The sequence below is a fragment of the Dama dama genome, chromosome 9, assembly GCF_033118175.1.
Source record: "Dama dama isolate Ldn47 chromosome 9, ASM3311817v1, whole genome shotgun sequence".
Lineage (NCBI taxonomy): Eukaryota > Metazoa > Chordata > Mammalia > Artiodactyla > Cervidae > Dama > Dama dama.
In genome coordinates this window covers 21,530,275-21,546,365 of record NC_083689.1, presented here as the reverse complement: position 1 = coordinate 21,546,365, position 16,091 = coordinate 21,530,275, and the positions used below count along the sequence as shown (strand labels likewise).

The 16,091-nt window shown below is 56.2% G+C and overlaps 2 protein-coding genes and 1 non-coding gene across 5 annotated transcripts; 2 read left to right on the top strand and 1 right to left on the bottom strand.

Annotated features, from left to right (window-relative positions):
* Positions 1-329: 329 nt before the first annotated feature.
* Positions 330-3,211, top strand: CRB3 (crumbs cell polarity complex component 3). Of its 2 annotated transcripts, none has more exons than XM_061150563.1 (5): positions 330-485; positions 709-890; positions 1,771-1,850; positions 2,360-2,503; positions 2,842-3,211. In XM_061150563.1, the coding sequence occupies exons 2-5, from the start codon at positions 809-811 to the stop codon at positions 2,911-2,913; spliced, it is 378 nt and encodes a 125-aa protein (XP_061006546.1). In that variant the 5' UTR covers positions 330-485; positions 709-808; the 3' UTR covers positions 2,914-3,211. The 2 variants fall into 2 exon arrangements, with proteins under 2 accessions (XP_061006546.1, XP_061006545.1); XM_061150562.1 differs by having other exon boundaries at positions 1,768-1,850.
* Positions 3,212-3,348: 137 nt separating this feature from the next.
* DENND1C (DENN domain containing 1C) lies at positions 3,349-12,704 on the bottom strand. 2 transcript variants are annotated; one of them, XM_061150559.1, is made up of 23 exons: positions 12,587-12,704; positions 11,659-11,723; positions 11,533-11,576; positions 11,332-11,381; positions 10,615-10,734; positions 10,463-10,532; positions 10,195-10,275; positions 10,034-10,099; positions 9,878-9,931; positions 9,655-9,765; positions 8,734-8,834; positions 8,582-8,627; positions 8,369-8,470; positions 8,154-8,279; positions 7,070-7,174; positions 6,248-6,338; positions 6,107-6,147; positions 5,551-5,622; positions 4,904-4,948; positions 4,727-4,834; positions 4,454-4,533; positions 4,127-4,334; positions 3,349-4,015 (listed from the first exon to the last, which is right to left on the bottom strand). In XM_061150559.1, the coding sequence occupies exons 1-23, from the start codon at positions 12,601-12,603 to the stop codon at positions 3,422-3,424; spliced, it is 2,397 nt and encodes a 798-aa protein (XP_061006542.1). In that variant the 5' UTR covers positions 12,604-12,704; the 3' UTR covers positions 3,349-3,421. The 2 variants fall into 2 exon arrangements, with proteins under 2 accessions (XP_061006542.1, XP_061006544.1); XM_061150561.1 differs by having other exon boundaries at positions 10,669-10,734.
* Positions 12,705-15,833: 3,129 nt separating this feature from the next.
* Positions 15,834-15,906, top strand: TRNAV-CAC (transfer RNA valine (anticodon CAC)). Its single transcript has one exon. It is a non-coding gene; the product is annotated as a tRNA-Val (tRNA).
* The last annotated feature ends 185 nt before the right edge of the window (positions 15,907-16,091 follow it).

Below are 16,091 nucleotides of genomic sequence, written 5' to 3'. Positions count from 1 at the left end.
CATCCGTGCAGATGTCTTCTTTACACGTTAGCTCTCATGCAGGTGTGTCCCACATAGGTGTTTTTTCCTTAGAGGCTCCCCATCCCCGTCTGCCCAGGAGAAGAGTGCTTCACACACCGATGTCTCCATGCCCTGCGTGTTTCCACACCTGGACAATTCTACAGGTGTGCCGGCAGTGCAAGTGAGAGGCCGCTTTTACACCTGCGCGCTTACACTTCTTTTTACGCCTTCCCATTGTAGGACTGGGTTCCCGTTACAGGTGCGTCCGTGGCGCGGCCCCGCCCCCGCTAGGCCCCGCCCTCTCATCTAGGCTCAGGTGCAGAAGCCGGAAGTGCGCTCCCCTCCCAGGTGAGTGACTAAACTTTCCGGGTCACGTGAGCGGGCGGAGCTGGAACAGTGCGACCCAGCCACTGACCGACGTACCGAGGGTTCGAGCGAAGGACCGGCATCCAGACCCGGAACGAGGTCGAAGGCGCCCGGACCAGGTAGGGAGGCAGGTCGTGAGGCTGGGCCTGCCGCCCCCTCCCCCCTTCCCTCCCCTTCCCCTTTCCCTAGCCCAGGAACGCGCCGCCCCGAGTTAATCTTTAATCTCTGACCTCTGGCGGCGGGGCGGGGCGGGACTCGCGGGTGGCCGGCACGGGTCGCCCCTCCCAGGGGCCTGTGCCTGGATCCGGCCCCCTCCCCCACGCCCTGGCCTTTCTCCTTCAGCTCCCAGGTGTGGTGTCGAAGGTACCCCCGTCCGGAGATGCGGTAGGAGCGGCGCCCGCGACAAGCCCCTTCCCTGTGCCACCAGCCTGTCACCCGGCCCATGGCGAGCCCGAGCCTGGAGCCGCTACTGGCGTTCGGCCTGCCAGTGCTGCTGGCCCGCTGGGGCCGGGTCGGGGGCCAAGGTAGGTACCGGTCCGGGGTGCTGGGGGTCTGGGCTCTGAAGAGCTGTGTCCATGGAACACTGAGAGGTCAAGAACCCAGAGGCATGTGATGCCTTGGGAGCAGGAGTCGATAGAGTCAGAGCTGGAGGGTTAGAATTTCTGTGTCCTTCCTTGGACAGTTGGAGTTGGTCTAGGAGAATTCCTGAGTTGGGTGGAATTGTGAGCTGCTGGGAGAGGAGGCCTGCGGGCCGGAGTCTCAGTAAGGTTGAGGACTCGGGAAATGCGAATCAGGAGGAAGCCTGCCTGGGGCTTTCGGCCCAGGTTGAGCAGACTGGCCTAAGGTGTGGACCCTGCCTTTCTGCCCTCTATTCTAGTTTCGGGTGCCTGGGGGGAGGTGTGTGAGTCAGACACTCCGGGGAAATACAGGATCCGCCCAGCTCCTTAAGGGCTGAGGGAGGGCCAGGGAGGTGGGTTGTTGGGGGGAAGGGTTGGGTTTCCGGACACTATCCATTATAATAGCCCCCAACTCAGTGCAAACTGCAAATTGCTGTTGGTTGATTACAGTGGGGCCATCCCCTTCATGGAGGGTACCCACAGAATGAAAGACTCAGAAGGGCAGAGTTCTAGTGAGGAGAAATGCTCAAGGATGATGAAGATGTTTCCAGATGGGAAGGAATAGATGGGTGTTCATTCATTTTCTCTGGGGCTTCCCAGATGGCTCAGCAGGTAAAGAATCCACCTGCCATGAAGGAACTGTGGGTTCGATCCCTGGGCCGGGAAGGTCCCATGGAGGAGGAAATGGCAACCCGCTCTAGTATTCTTGCCTGAAAAACCTGGTGGACAGAGGAACAACTTAGCAACAGAGCAACTTAGCATTGTCTTCTCTACCACTCCCCAGCAGTTTCTATGACACCGAGCACTTCAAGTGTGAACACCACCACTCTGCCCTCTGGCCCCAGCCCTGGCTCCAATGGAGCCCTGGTGAGTTGAGTGGGGAGGGTGGTATATAGGGGAGGAGGGCAGAAGGGATTTTATTGAGGAGTCCCTCAGGTAGCAGATGGGAGGGCCTAGACTTTCAGGGGTGACTGGTTGGGTTTGGTGGGGGGAGGCATTGGAGAACCCTGTGGGAGAGACCAGAAGGCCAACTTGGCAAATGAGGAGACCAAGAATGCCTGGAAGGGAGTGAGCAAGAATACCCTGCCTGGCAAGGTCAGGAGCCCCCCTGTGCCTCTCCGGCAGGGAAAGGGGGGAGCTAGAAGCTTAGGTGTGGCAGGCACTTGAAAGGAGGACCCCAGACACAGCAGGTGGAAGAGCCTGGGAGCCCAGGTATGATAGATGGGGATCAGGAACCCTGGGGGAAGGAACCCAGTCACCCAAGGCGGCAGGTGTTGGGGGAGGGGATTACCATCCCCAGAGGCTTCTTGCAGTCAGGGGGTGGACAGGATGTCCAGGTTCAGGGGTAACTCACACCCGCCCCCCCTCCCCCGCAGTCACAGGAGGCCACCACTGCCATCATCGTGGTTTTCTCCCTCCTGGCTGCCCTGCTCCTGGCTGTGGGTCTGGTCCTGCTGGTGCGGAAGCTACGGGAGAAGAGGCAAACAGAGGGCACCTACCGGCCCAGCAGTGAGGAGCAGGTGGGTGCCCGAGCTCCACCGCCCCCCAACCTCAAGCTGCCGCCTGAGGAGCGGCTCATCTGAAGGCTGGGGCCAGCCGCAGCCACCACCACTGCTCAGGACTGCCCGGCGCTCGCTCTCTCACAGCCACCGAGACACCGGCCTCTGATGGTTCCGGAGGACTTGGGGGGCCACGGGGCACCTGCCGGGCGGGCCCTGCGCAGCATGCCGCCTCTGCTTGACTCTGCCTGCAGTTGGGGTGCTAGGGCTGGGGACCCACCTCCTCGCTTGCTGCACCATCGGTTATCTGTCCCGCTGCCGCACAGGCCCGACACTCCCCCCCTCTCCTTTCCTTTCAGTTCTCCCACGCAGCTGAGGCCCGGGCTCCCCAGGACTCCAAGGAGACGGTGCGGGGCTGCCTGCCCATCTAGGTCCCCTTCCTCTACCCATCACCCTTCCTGGTTGTGTGACCTTGGGGGAAGGCAGAGCCCTCCCTGGGCAATCAAACCCACCCAGTGCTTAACAATAGAAGGGAAGAAGGTGCTTCTAAGACTGTGCCCTTGATGGCAGAGGACACTGAGGCTGCTCACTTTACACATATATCTCTATAGTGGGTGGTGAGATATTATAAGACCTTCCTGTGGGCTGGTAGGAGTAGGAATTAGCCTAGATGAAGGAGACTCCTACAGGGCACATAGGCGGTTGGGAGAGGAATTCTAAGTTCTCAAGGGTCCTAGGGGTTGGGAGGGCTTCCTGGAAGGGAGGGGCTTTTAGCTGCACCTAAGAGCCAGCCTGAGGTTGCCTCAGGAGGGGAGGTGGTGAGTGGTGTGGGTTTCTGAGCAAAAGAGGGCTCTCAGATAAACTCATCAGGAAAACCCAGCTTTGGGCTCTTGAGGCTTTATTAACAAGGGGCCAGAGTCTCTCCCAGACCCTTGGTCCTTAACCTTCAAAACACTTTTTAAGCTCAGCGACTCTGGGTCCGCTCCTGGCCTGGGGTTCCTGCCAGTTGCTTGCAGGTGCAGCTGGTGACCTGGGGGCTTCTGGCTCCTCGAGGGGCTGGAGGTGAACTGCGAGCAGGCCCTCTGAAGGTGGGGCTCTGGGGTTCTCTGGAGAACCCGGATCCAAGAAAGAATCAAGGGCTTGGGATGTCCAGGTAACACCCAAGTTGGGCTCAGGTTGGGGGCTTTCTGGAGGGCTGGGCTGGCTGGGTGCTGCCAAGAGCTGGGAGCAGGGGTCCTCCTGGGCTGTGGATTCTTCAGTTGCTTCATGGGGAGGGGAGAAGCGGAGAGGCTGGGGCTCTGTGGGAGAGGATCCAGGGTCCTCTTTGCTGCTGGGGTCTGAAGAAACTGTCAAAGACTGGGATGGAGACTCGATTTCTGGGCTGGCCTCTGAGGGCAGTTGGCAAGTGGGGTGCTTCCCGGAGCTTGTGGCATCTGAAGGCTGGGGGTTGTGCAGAGGCAGCAGGGACAGGGACTGGGGCTCTGGCAGTTTGTCGTCATCCGCTTGCCAACTTGATCTTCCCGGTATGTCAGGCTGGGTGGGGACGGGAGATGGGCAGGTTGCTGGCTTTTGGATGAAGCAGGTGCTGGCAGGTTGGATGGACAAATGGGGAAGGACTTGGGGGCCAGGGAGTGGGGGTCTCACCAGGCTGAGGCAGCTGTCCAAGTCTTCTCTGTGGCAGCAGTCTAAACTCTGGCTGGGCCGCAGGCTACCGATCCGCGTGGCTCTCGTGCTCAGGCTGTCCAATATCTCACTTAGCAGATCCAGTTCTTCTCCAGACCCCAGGAAGCTGCCGTCTAGCGCTTCCTCTGCCCATGGGTCCTGAGCATCCTCTGGGCTCAGGGAGGGTGTCCTGGGTGAGGATGGGCAGCCTCAGGTTTCTGCCCCACACCAGCTGCCCTGAAGTGTCTGGAGTCCAGGGACCCACTTTCCCATCAGTCCTGGCCCCCACCCCCTGCCTTGGAGTCTCACCTCTCTTCCAGGGACTCAGAAGGTTTCTCTTCCAGCCTGAGTCTCCTGCTAGGACGACTCCTAGGGCGAAGGGGCCGGTTCTGCAAAGGACATATTTGGGGGCTGGGGGTGGGGCCTCAGGAGCTACAGAATCAGGGGGGCTCTGTAAATGGGGGATGGTGTGGGCACCCCATTTGGGGGTAGTTGAGATGTCTGGTTGGAGGCAGGGAAGGGGAGAAGGACTTGGTGATAATTCCAGGGGTGTGCATTGGCACTAGGTGGGAGGGGGCTTACCTGTCCAAAGTGCTGGGTGATAGGCAGGCGCTGCTGCAGGCGATCTGAGCGGCTGGTGAGAGAAGGGGCCCTCAAGGAGCCCCCTCTCTGCAGGCCAGAGTCCCCTTCCTAGGAAGAGAGTGGGTAAGCCAGGAATGCTTCCCCCCACTGCCCCCTGGCATTGGCCACTGACTTTACCTTGTACATGAGAAGACTCTGCACACCCTTCAAGCCGCTCTTCGCCTATGGAGGAGCCAAAAGAGTGATTTGACACAGGCAATTGAGAACCGGGCCCTCCACCCCCGAGGACAGATTCGTCTTGCCATCTGCTCATGGGTGTCTCAAAATACATTCAGAATCCCCCTGTACCAGCTAAGAAGTCAATACAAACATGCCTCTTTGACTAATACAAAAGGAATATTCCCTGAGGAGATAACCCCCAAATGAAACAGGGAGTGGCAAAGCCGGAACACCGTAAAAAGTCAGTGTTCAAAAGCCGAGCAAAGAATAAAAATTCAATAGATGGTTCTGAGCTGCGGGAGCTGGTCCCAGGAAACTTTTGGATTTGGGAGAAAAACAAAACACTAAGCATGGAAGCAGGAATGTTAGTGTCTCAGAAGGAATACCCCAAGATGTTTGCCAAAGAATCCTGGTGATCATTTTTAAATAGGAAAGACCGTGATCTAACAAATGTGAAAGAACACAGTCAATGGAAAATAAAAGTAGGAAACATCGCAAGTGGTTTAACTGCTGGTTCAGTTCTGATAAATTGTCCTCTAAACGGGAGGTTAAAACATCCTCTGGCTTGGTCACCCTGGTAACTGGTCTGTCCACCCCAGCCTCACCGAGCGGTACATGTTCCTGACAGCTGGTTGGGTCTTGGCCTTGACGGAGTGCAGAAGGGCACCACCCCCTTTCTGTGGAGAGAAAGCCAAGGAAGAGAGGCATAGGCACGTGGGGTTATCCTAGACCCCCCCTGCCCACCTCGGCTGTGTGTTGCTGGAAAAACCCTTCTCCCTCTCTGAATCTTCTTTTTTATTAAATAAATTAAAAAACTGACTTATAATTTACACACCATACAAGTCACTTGCCTTAGTTGCACAACTCAATGATTTTTGGTAGGTTTACAGTGGTTGCATAACTATCACCATAGGCATAGAGGTTTTTTGTTTGTTGTGTGTTTTTTGTGTGTGTGTGGTATGTGGGATTTTAGTTCTCTGACCAGGGATCAGACTCCCCTGCCCTCTGCATTGGAAGCGCAGAGTCCTAACTGCTGGACCGCCAGGGAAGTCCCTCTCCCTGAGTCTTGATTTTTTTCACCTCTTTCTATAAATGGGTATAGTGAGGATGGCTATGGGTTTAATTTAATCTTGCGATAAACGCTAAAAGTGGTGGTACTACCTTCAGGTTGTCTGCCCAAAGCTGGTAGGAGCGGAGTGTCCCTGCAGAGAAGAGAGCAGAGAGTATAGCATTTTCAGGGTGGGTGGGCTTAAGCAGGGGCGCTGGTGGGGTGGGGGCTCTGAGGCCAGGTGCAGAGCTTACCTGAGGAGGCCCCACTACAAGTGATCTCCTGCTCGAAGAGGTCTGAGAAGCCTTCACCTGTGTTCAGCTTCTCCAGTCGGCCTTCGATGAACTGGGGGTGTGGGAGAAACAGGAAATTAGGGTGCTCAAAACATTAGAATGCGAATTCTAGGGATCTACTCCCTTCAAGACATAGAAGACATCCTTGGCCCCACCCTTCCCCAACATGAGGCCCCAGGAGCCTGGAGCCCACCTCAACAAGCCAGAGGTCCGCCCCTCCCCACCCCAAGTCAGGATCTGTCTTCAGGGACCAGACTCCATACATGCCTGCCACCTCTCTGTGACCCTGGGAAGAGGTCGACTCCACCTCCAGGGACTCTAGAAGCCAGTTCGCCCTGAAGGACACTGAAGTTCATCCAACTTTCTCCCAAGAACACAAAAGTCCGGTTCGACCTCCCCCTCCCCCCATCCCTGGGGTCCAAGAGGCCAGCCTGCCTCCCTTCCCCACAAAGGGAGTCTGATATGAACCTCCATTCTCGATCCAGGAGGCCCCCACGTTAGGACTCAATAATTTGGTTCCAGCCCAATCTCCTCAGGGACCTAGAAGTAAAACTTATCCCTAGGAACTCAGATCAGGGGCTTCCATTTTTAGAGATCCGAGAATTCATGCCTCTCCCACCCCGGAGACCATGGAGTGGGGGGTCCGGCAGGGCCAACTCTTGCCCCGCCCAGTGAGCCCAGGCGTACATCCCTCCAGCCCTGGCTCCGCCCTCTGGGATGCGCTTATCAGCGCCCCTAGCCCCGCCCCCCGGCCTCAGCCCCGCCCCCAAGGCTCCGGCCCACCTGTTTGAATAGCTGCAGGTGGACAGCCCGCCGGTGGAAGGCCTGCAGCGGCGCCCCGGGTTTCTGGGCCAAGAAGGCTTCTTCACTGAAGGTGACAGGCTGGCCCTGGAAGAAGGACTCGAATTCTAAGCTCCTCACGGCTCTCCTGGATCCCTTATTCTGCCCTCCTTATTCTACCGTCCCTCTGCGCGGCGAACACTGATGGAGTGCCTCTGTGTGCTTGAACTCCAGCAGGACTTCATGGGCAGCAGGGAGGACCTGGGCTTTTACCCGGAGGGAGGTGGCAGATGGGATTTGACTCATGCTCCCAAGTGACTTCTGGAGGTTGCGAGGAGGTCAGACTATGGAGCGCGAGGGTGAGAACCCGGAGAGGGGACTTATAGAGACTCGATGAGAGCGCTGATCCAGGCAACAAACAAACAAGGGGGCTAGCCTGGAGTGGAGACGGAGGAGGAGGAGAAATGCACCGTTTCCGGCTGAGCTCAAGGGCAGAGCTGACTGGAACATCAGATTTTCAAATGATCGAACTCCCCGACAACCTCTTTATAGAACAGTTGTGAGAAACTGGGGGTAGGGGTGGGAGGGTGTCAGGGTTGAAAGTCAGCAGATCAAAGCCCTGGCTTCAACACCCACCTGCTGTGGGTTTTCGCCAAGCCTTGGTTTTTTCAGATGTAAACTGGGGCCATAATAGTATCCCTCTCATTGTATTGTTATGAGCGTTGAGATAATAAGAGCAACTGTAAAACCTAGTGTTTATCTATTGAGACGTGCCAAGCACTGTCCGAGCATTTCAGACACTTGGGACCTTTTTGGGTGGGTACTATTGGGGTCCCATTTTACAGATGAGCAAACAGAAGCGCTAGAGAAGGAAATGGAAACCCACTCCAGTATTCTTGCCTGGAGAACCCCATGGACAGAGGAGCCTGGAGGGCTATAGTCCATGGGGTTGCAGAGTCGAACACGACTGAAGCAACTTAGCACGCAAACGGAAGCTCAAAGTAAGCACTCCGTAAAAACTAGGTATTATTATTCTGAATCCTGCAGGCACCCACGGGGCTGCTTCCTTCTCGTTCCTGCTACTCACCGGGCTGCAGACGAGGGCATCGCGGTACCCTCCGAAGAGCAGGGCCTGGGCTTTGAGGAAGAGACGGGACACCCCTTCCCCAGGGGCCAGCGCGACCTTCCTTAGCCGCAGCCTCAGTAGAGACACCTGGGGGACGAGGGGGCAGCGCTGAGCAGGCAGGTGCGGGGCCTCGCCAACCGGATGTGGCAGGAGGCTGGGGGGCGGGTGACACTGACCACGTCTGGGGGCAGGGCCTGCACGTCGTCGAAAGGTGTCTCCAAAGTATTGGAGTCCAAGTTCATCATCACGACGTCCTCCAGGGCTTTCTCCCGCACTCTCTGCATTGGGGAGTCGGAGGGGGTGGCCGCTCAGGGCCCGAGGATCTCGGGAGGGGAAGGGAAGGGTACACACTCCGCCCCCCCGGACCATCCAGGCCCACTCCCTCTTACCTCAGCGAGACTGGCATGCACTCCGATGAGGTAGGGCATAGGCGCGCTGCGGACGACCGAGGGAGCCCGGTTACGCAGGCGCCGCCCCCGGGTCCCCAGGACCCCAGGCTTCTTCCCCAAGCCCTGCCCCCTCCTCAGGCCCCGCCCCTCACCAGCAGTAGTCCAGTAAATGCGGCGGCAGCGTGGGAATCAGCACGTGCTCCCAGTGCATGGGATACAGGAGAGCGCAGGACGCGTGGACACAGGAGGTCAGCTGGGGACGGGTGGAGGGGACCCCTTGGAGTCAGAGCCTGGACTCCCAACTTCAAGGATTCCTCGCTGGGACGGTGGCTCCCCCGACTCCATTCCTCACGTCCTCAGTCTCCTGTCTCCCTCCACCCCCTTCCTCAGCGAATACTGGGTAAGAAGTGAAAACTCAAACGCTTTCACGTGAAGGCCAATAATTCTGCAAATTACAGTGCTGGGGGCAGGTGGTGCCAGGACTCGGCACGTGTTAGTCTCTTTCTCTCTAGGGGGCGAAGCTAATATTCAACTCTCCGGATCACTCTCCTTTAGGGGTAAGACAGCCACCCAGCCCACCAACCCCATCCTGAAAGAAGCAGAATTGAGCCGGACCTGGTCCCGCCTCTGGGGGTGGAGCAACGGTTAGCCTCACTGACCCCACCCCTAAAGAGGTGGAGCTAGAATTCAGTCCCTCCCTGGTCCCGCCCCTAGGGGTGGGGCCAGCTTGCAACCTCCAAGTCCCCAGTCCTTCCTCGCTAGGGGCGGAGCTGGAATTTAGGCCCCCCCTGCGCTCACCCTTCGGGGGGCGGAGCCAGTCTTGTTCCGTCCCGTAGTGGGTGGAGCCTGGACTCAGCGCACCAAAGCCAGACTATACAGCATCCCCCTCAGATTTCCCCCAGCAAGGTGGAACCAGGGTTCAACAAAACCATGACCTTCAAAGGCGCAGAGCCAGGACTTTGTCCTCGGGTCTCGCCTAATGGGGTTAGAGCTAGGAATCCGCCCCGGTTGTCCCGCCCCTAGAGGCCAAGCGAGGCCTCTGTCCCTCCCTGGACCGGCGACCCCCGCCTCACTGTGCTCAGTTTGCTAGACGTGAGCAGGACCCTTCGCTCTGCCAAGAGGGCGGCGAACAGTCCCACGATGTTTTCGTCGGTCACCGCCACCACCAGCTCCGTTAGGTTCCTCTGAAGAAAAGAGACAGATGCTGGACACGAGGGACCACAGGATCTCACAGCCCCCTCCTGGTTTCTGGACCTCTACCCTCCCCGAGAACTCCCTCCTGGGGTCTCTACTCACGTTCTCAGGAATGGATGGCAGGCGGCCGGAGTCGGGGGCCACGAAGCAGGACAGCTAGCGAGGGATTGGGGGAACAGGGCAAGGGTGAGGACCGATCAGTCAGTGGATTGTCCTCACGTGGATCCCAGCCTTCCAGGGTTCCCCATCTCTGCTCACCGACATGTTCTTTCCAGGGACAGGGGGCTGCAGGCCTTGTGCACTGGCAATCTTCACTCCACTGCCCTGGGGGAGAGGTGTGGTGTGTACTCCTTAGGGCCTGGGTACAGCCTATCCCGCCACCAGAGGTCCCCCGCTGCCCAGGGGTGAGGAGTACTCACCAGCTCTAGACCTATTGATGCCTGGGTCCCAGGAAGGGGCTGCTGCAGCAGATTCAGAAGAAGTTCATCCACCTCTGAGACCTGGGTGGGGGTGGGATGTCTGAGCCAGGACGTGGGTTGGGGACTCTGAGGGTCTTGACTCAGGCTGGGTGGTCTGGGAGGAGTCAAGGGGCCCAGGTCAGGCCTGGGAGGCTGAGGGCTTGGGTGGTGGTGGTGGGCGGGGAGGGGCTGGGACTCCTGCAGAAATGACAGGGAGGGTTGGTCTCACTTGGTCTTGGGCCAGGAGGTCCCCCACTGTGTTCAGCAGCTTGTAGAACACCTCAAACCAAGGCAGGTGGCTGTGGAGAGTGGACACAGTTTCCATGTAGTGCCCCTGGGCAGAGGCCCCAACCCCCACCCCCAGACCCCCATCTCCCACACCTGAGGATACAGAGACAGCTGAGAGCACCAGCCCGCAGGCGGCAGAAACCAAACCTGCGAGTGCCGGTCAGATCCGTGAGCACGAAGGTGAAATGCTGCACAGCGGTGCTGGGGGGCTCCCTGGGAGCAGGAAAGGCTCTCAGAGACCTGGGCATCCCAGCCCTGTGAACCCCCTCCCCTCCATGCCCCTGACAGTGCTCCTTATACTGTGTCCATCAGTCTGGGGCCCTGGGCGTATAGGTCCCTAGTTGACAGGGTCCCTGGTTCTCTGAGTCCCTGGGTCCCTCTGTCCCTGGATCCCAAAGCCCCTGAATCTCCAAGCCTCTGGGTCCCTGAGCCCCTGGACCCCTCAGTCCCTGGATCCCCTCAGTACCTGGATCCCTGAGGCCCTGGGTCCCTGAGTCCCTGGATCCCTGAACCCCTGGGTCCCTGAGTCCCTGGATCTCTGAGCCTCTGAGGCCCTGGGTCCCTGGACCCCTGGATTCCTGGGCCCCTGAATCCCTGGGCCTTTGGAACCCTGAGTCCCTGGGTAAATGAGTCCCTTTGTGTATAGGTCACTATTTGTCAGAGTCCCTGGGTGTCTGAGTCCCTAGGCCCCTGAATTTCAGATCCCTGGGCATATGAGCTCTGCTGTCTGAGTCTCTGGGTGTTTGAGTACTGAGGGGTCCATGAGAGGTCTGGATCCCTGGGTCCTCGGAGGTCTGCTTCCTTCCATACCTTTCCACATCAAAAGGGAAGCAGAATTTAGGCACCATCTGCATAGATTCCTGGGGATGAAGAGAAGCACACACTGCTTGGCCACTTGGGTTGGGCCCCACCGCAGAGCTCGCGGTGGTGGTCCCGGTCCGAGACACTGGGTCCCCTCCCCCCAGGGAACAGGCCCTGGCCCTGGGGGAAGAAAGGAGCCAGCCTGCATACCTGGTCCTGGAAGTCTGGGGGGAACTGCCGCAGGATGGGGGGATCTGCACGGAAAATGAGCTACTAAGTGCAGGGCCCCAGGCCCACCCTCCATCTCCCCTCCTCCAGCGACGGCCCCTGACTCACCTTCCTGCAGGGAGGCAGGGTAGGCTGCTTCGAAGAACCAATCAAACAGGGCAGGGGGACCCCCTCTGTGGGACAGAAAAGGGTTTAGTGGGTCCAGGGACTTGCTTCTGTGTGTGCCCGCACATGTGTGTGATTGTGTGTGTGTGTGTGTATGTGTGTGTGCAGTTCTATACTGTGTTTGCCTGAAAAGATTGGACTCTCCAGGTAAGACTGTGTGCATGTGTGACTGAGCCAGTGTGAAGGTGAATAACATCCCCCTTTTCTTGCACAGCCGGTTGGGTCACTGGGTATACGTGTGAGGCCCTGCCCCAAGACTTCATGGGGCCCTGGGGACTGACCCCAGGTTTCCTATCAAAGGAAAGAGGGCAGTGTGCCCTGCCCTGAGCCTCCTGGGAAGCCTGCCATCTCTGCCTTCCTCCCCTGGCCCTCTCCCTCCACTACCGTGCAGAGGCTTCAGGGACTGGGCTCAGAGAGAGAGAGACAGAGAAAGAGGATGGGAAGGGAGTGCAGATACACGGTCCCAGACATGGGGACCTCCTCACACTGAGCTTCATCCTCACACTGACATAAATCCCACACAATCAATCACACACACACAGACACGCAGAGTCCCCCTTCCCCCACTGCTGACCCCGGAAGCCAGACTCCCCATCACTGAGATGTATCAAAAGGCACACGCTCAGAGGAACAAACTTAATCATACAGAGGGAGAGGGAGAGAGAGACTGGGAGAGGTCCCAGAGTGGCCTGAATGTGCCTGAGAACAGAGTCCAAACTGTAGGCCAGCTGAGTCCTGCTCTGATTCCATCCACCTGCCCCTGTGGCTCACGGTCCCTCCCGGGCCTGCCCCAACCTTGCTCCCCTCAGCCCCAGCCCAGGCCTGGTCTGGGAATCTTGGTCCAGAGGATGGGAGAGGGGGCAGCTCTTACTCGGCTGTGGATCCCATGGTCCCTGGAGGGCTGGCCCAGCAGGACCCTTTCCCCAAGGGTCCTGGGGGCCTGTGCTTTCTCGGGGCTGGGCCCTGAGCCGTCTCAGCTTCCTGTGTGGCTGAGAGAGGAAGTTTAATGAGTGACGTCCCCAGAGGAACGCTCCTGCCCCCACCCACTGTGAGAGACCCAGGCGTCCTGCCTTCTAGCCTTCCGCAGGATGGGTGGGCAAGAGGTCTGTAGGCTCAGAGGCCAGATCCACCCCCCAAGGTCTGCCAGGCTGGGCCATGTGTTGTCCCCACCATCACACCCAAACCTTCCCTTCTCTGTAGCAGCCCAGGACTCACAGTTTGCCTAAAATTCTTCCTCTTCCTTCAACTCTTTTCACTTTGGTCCATCTGCACTGGCCATTCCTTATGGTACCACCAGAGGGAGCCAGGATGGAGAGTGGACCCGGGGGGCACCAGGAAGGTGGATGGACAGCAGACAGAACACAGGCACCAACAGGCAACACACACATGGCCAGGAAGTGACCAACACAAACAGGCCAGAACAGCGACAGACCGCAGACAGACACAGAGAGATACCCAGTTATAAAGGCAGCACACAAGGTGACGAGTACAGAGGGACAACACACACATAAAGAAGTCCTTGTCCATCCAGATGACAGGTGCAGGGGGATAACACACAGCTTGCACCCAGCAAACAGCTCCAGACAGAGACAACAGACACACACACAGAGACCACAGTTGTCAATTCAAATGGAATATCAGAGAAACAGACCCAGGCAAGAGACAGAAATGCACAGGGCACAGATGTAGAGCAGTACCAAAGGGACAGACATGGTCAGGGCCCAACCTCAAGTCAGATTCATAGCCAGACATAGTCACACACACACACAGAGACACATAGCCAGACACACCCAAACAGTGTTGCAGACTCAGAAACAGACAGACACCTAGGTGGACAGATGTCATGTTGAAAAACAAAGATCCGTAGACACACCAAGTCAGGAGACATGTATGGTCATGCACATACATGCAAAATCCCACAGACCGGGACTTCCCTGGTGGTCCAGTGGCTAAGAATCCATGCTTCCAAATGCGGAAGGCTTGGGTTCAATCCCTGGTCAAGGAACTAGATCCCACATACCACAACTAAGAGTTTGCATGCCACAATAAAGACCTAGTGCAGCCAAATGAAATGAATACATATTTTTAAAAAAATTCCACAGAGTCAAAATGCAGCAGAGTCTTCAAGACTCCTAGGCTCCCTGCAAGATATTGAGAATGTCTGTGTGGATAGAGGCATGCATTTCCACAAGTCCACATGTGGCCTGGCGTGGCCTGGGGTATCTGGAGTTGAACATGGTGTCCGTGTGCCTGTAGAATTTGTGTCTACTCCATCAGGCTGAGTGAGAATGTGGATGACTGGGGATTTTCCTTCTGTGCCTGTCCACGTGACTGTGGGTGCAAGGGTATTTCCATTCTAGGTGGTGGGGGGTTAAGTTAGTGCATAAGCATATGAACACACACACAGATATATACACACATATTCAGCCCTCCAAAGCCTCCAGCCAAGATGTAGATGGATGAGGCTGATCACAGCTTGGTCCCCTCTTTCTAAAGGGAGCTGGATCCCAGTCAGGGCTGGGGATCAGGGGTGCAAAATACCCGGGCCATCCGTCTCTGCTTCACCCTTTGGGGCCTTGCTATAGAGTGCATATTTGTGGGGCCCCCTGAATTTACATGCTGAATCTCTCTTTTTTTGGTGTGGGCAGCCAGGCTTGATGGATCCTAGTTCCCTGACCAGGCATTGAACCCAGGGCCATGGCAGTGAAATCTCAGAGTCCTAACCACTGGACAACCAGGGAACTCTCAATGCTAAATCTTTACCCCTAAGGTGATGGTATTAGGAGGTGGGGAGTGGGTCTTTGGAAAAATGATTACATCATGAGGGTGAATCCCATGAATTAGATTAGTCTCCTCTTAACCCTGAATATTCATTAGAAAGGCTGAAGCTGAAGCTCCAATACTTTGGCCACCAGATATGAAGAGCCGACTCACTGGAAAAGACCCTGATACAGGGAAAGGTTGAGGGCAGGAGGAGAAGGGGGCAACAGAGGATGAGCTGGTTAGATAGCATCACTGACTCGATGGACATGAGTTTGCGCAAACTCTGGGAAATAGTGAAAGACAGAGAAGCCTGGTGCACTGCAGTTCACGGGATTGCAAAGAATCAGAAATGACTTAGTGGCTGAACACCACCACCACCAACAAACTCATAAAGGAGATGCCAGAGAGATCCATCACGCCTGCCACCATGTGAGGACGCGGCAAGAAGACTGCCATCAGTGAACCAGGAAGCAGGCTCTCACCATAACTTCCGGCACCTTGATCTTGGACTTCCAGTTTCCAGAACTATGAGAAAGAAACATTTGTTATTGATAAGCCACCCAGTCCATAGTGTTCTGTTAACGGCTGGAATGAACTAATAAATGCCACAATAAAGACCTAGTGCAGCCAAATGAAATGAATACATATTTTTAAAAAAATTCCACACGGACACCATGTTCAACTCCAGATACCCCAGGCCACACCAGGCCACATGTGGACTTGTGGAAATGCATGCCTCTATCCACACAGACATTCTCATAACCTTTGCAGACATATTTCAAATCCTTTTTCATTTCTGAAATTCACTCCAATGCAATCCAATGGCAAACCCATGGGGTGGGAAAGAGAGAAGAGCTCATGCTCCTTTGTGAAAGTGGGACCCTATCTGTCCTTGTTTCTGCATCTTTTTTTTTTGGCTGCGCTGTACAGCATGCAGAATCTTAGTTCCCTGACCAGGGATTGAACCTGTGCCCTGTGCAGTGGAAGCATGGAGTTTTAACCTCTGAACCCCCAGAGAATTCCCCTGTTTCTGCATTTGTATCATAAGTAAACATGGTGCTTGTTTCAGAGATCCCATGAAGGTTTAATGAGAGATTTCACGTGATATATTTAGTACAAAGTCACGCCTGAATCAAGCTTTTCGTGTGTTCTGTCCATGATTAGGGGAGACAGGTCAGGGAATTGGTTAAGAGAGTAATTTTGGAGTCAGAGATACTTGGGTTCAAGACCTGACTTAGTTCTTTAACATCTCTGTGACCTTAGGCAAGTCATTTGACCTCTCTGTATTAGTTTTGTCTGGCTACGTAATTATCACCCTATAGTTTGTGGCTTAAAACAACACACATTTAGGGACTTCCCTGGTGGTCCAGTGGCTAAGACTTTGCACTCACAATGCAGGGGGCCTGGGTTCAATCCCTGGTCAGGGAACTAGATCCTACATGCCGCAACTAAGCATTCACAAGCCACTGCTGAAGATCCCACGTGCCGCAATGAATGTGCTACAAAGATCCTAACCTGACACAGCCAAATAAATAATAAATATAAAAAAGCACACATTTATTATCTGACAGTTTCTATGGGGGCCAGGACTCTGGACACCGCTGATTCAAGTC

Excerpts from the sequence above, each read along its gene's own strand:
- CRB3 (XM_061150562.1), top strand. The coding sequence starts at position 809 with ATGGCGAGCCCGAGCCTGGAGCCGCTACTGGCGTTCGGCCTGCCAGTG. Across the intron at positions 891-1,767 it reads GGGCCGGGTCGGGGGCCAAG|CAGTTTCTATGACACCGAGC; the intron begins GTAGGTACCGGT and ends ACCACTCCCCAG. Across the intron at positions 2,504-2,841 it reads GGCCCAGCAGTGAGGAGCAG|TTCTCCCACGCAGCTGAGGC; the intron begins GTGGGTGCCCGA and ends CTTTCCTTTCAG.
- DENND1C (XM_061150559.1), bottom strand. Across the intron at positions 6,339-7,069 it reads ACCTGCAGCTATTCAAACAG|TTCATCGAAGGCCGACTGGA; the intron begins GTGGGCCGGAGC and ends CCACACCCCCAG. Across the intron at positions 4,016-4,126 it reads TGGACAGCTGCCTCAGCCTG|CCTGACATACCGGGAAGATC; the intron begins GTGAGACCCCCA and ends GTCCCCACCCAG.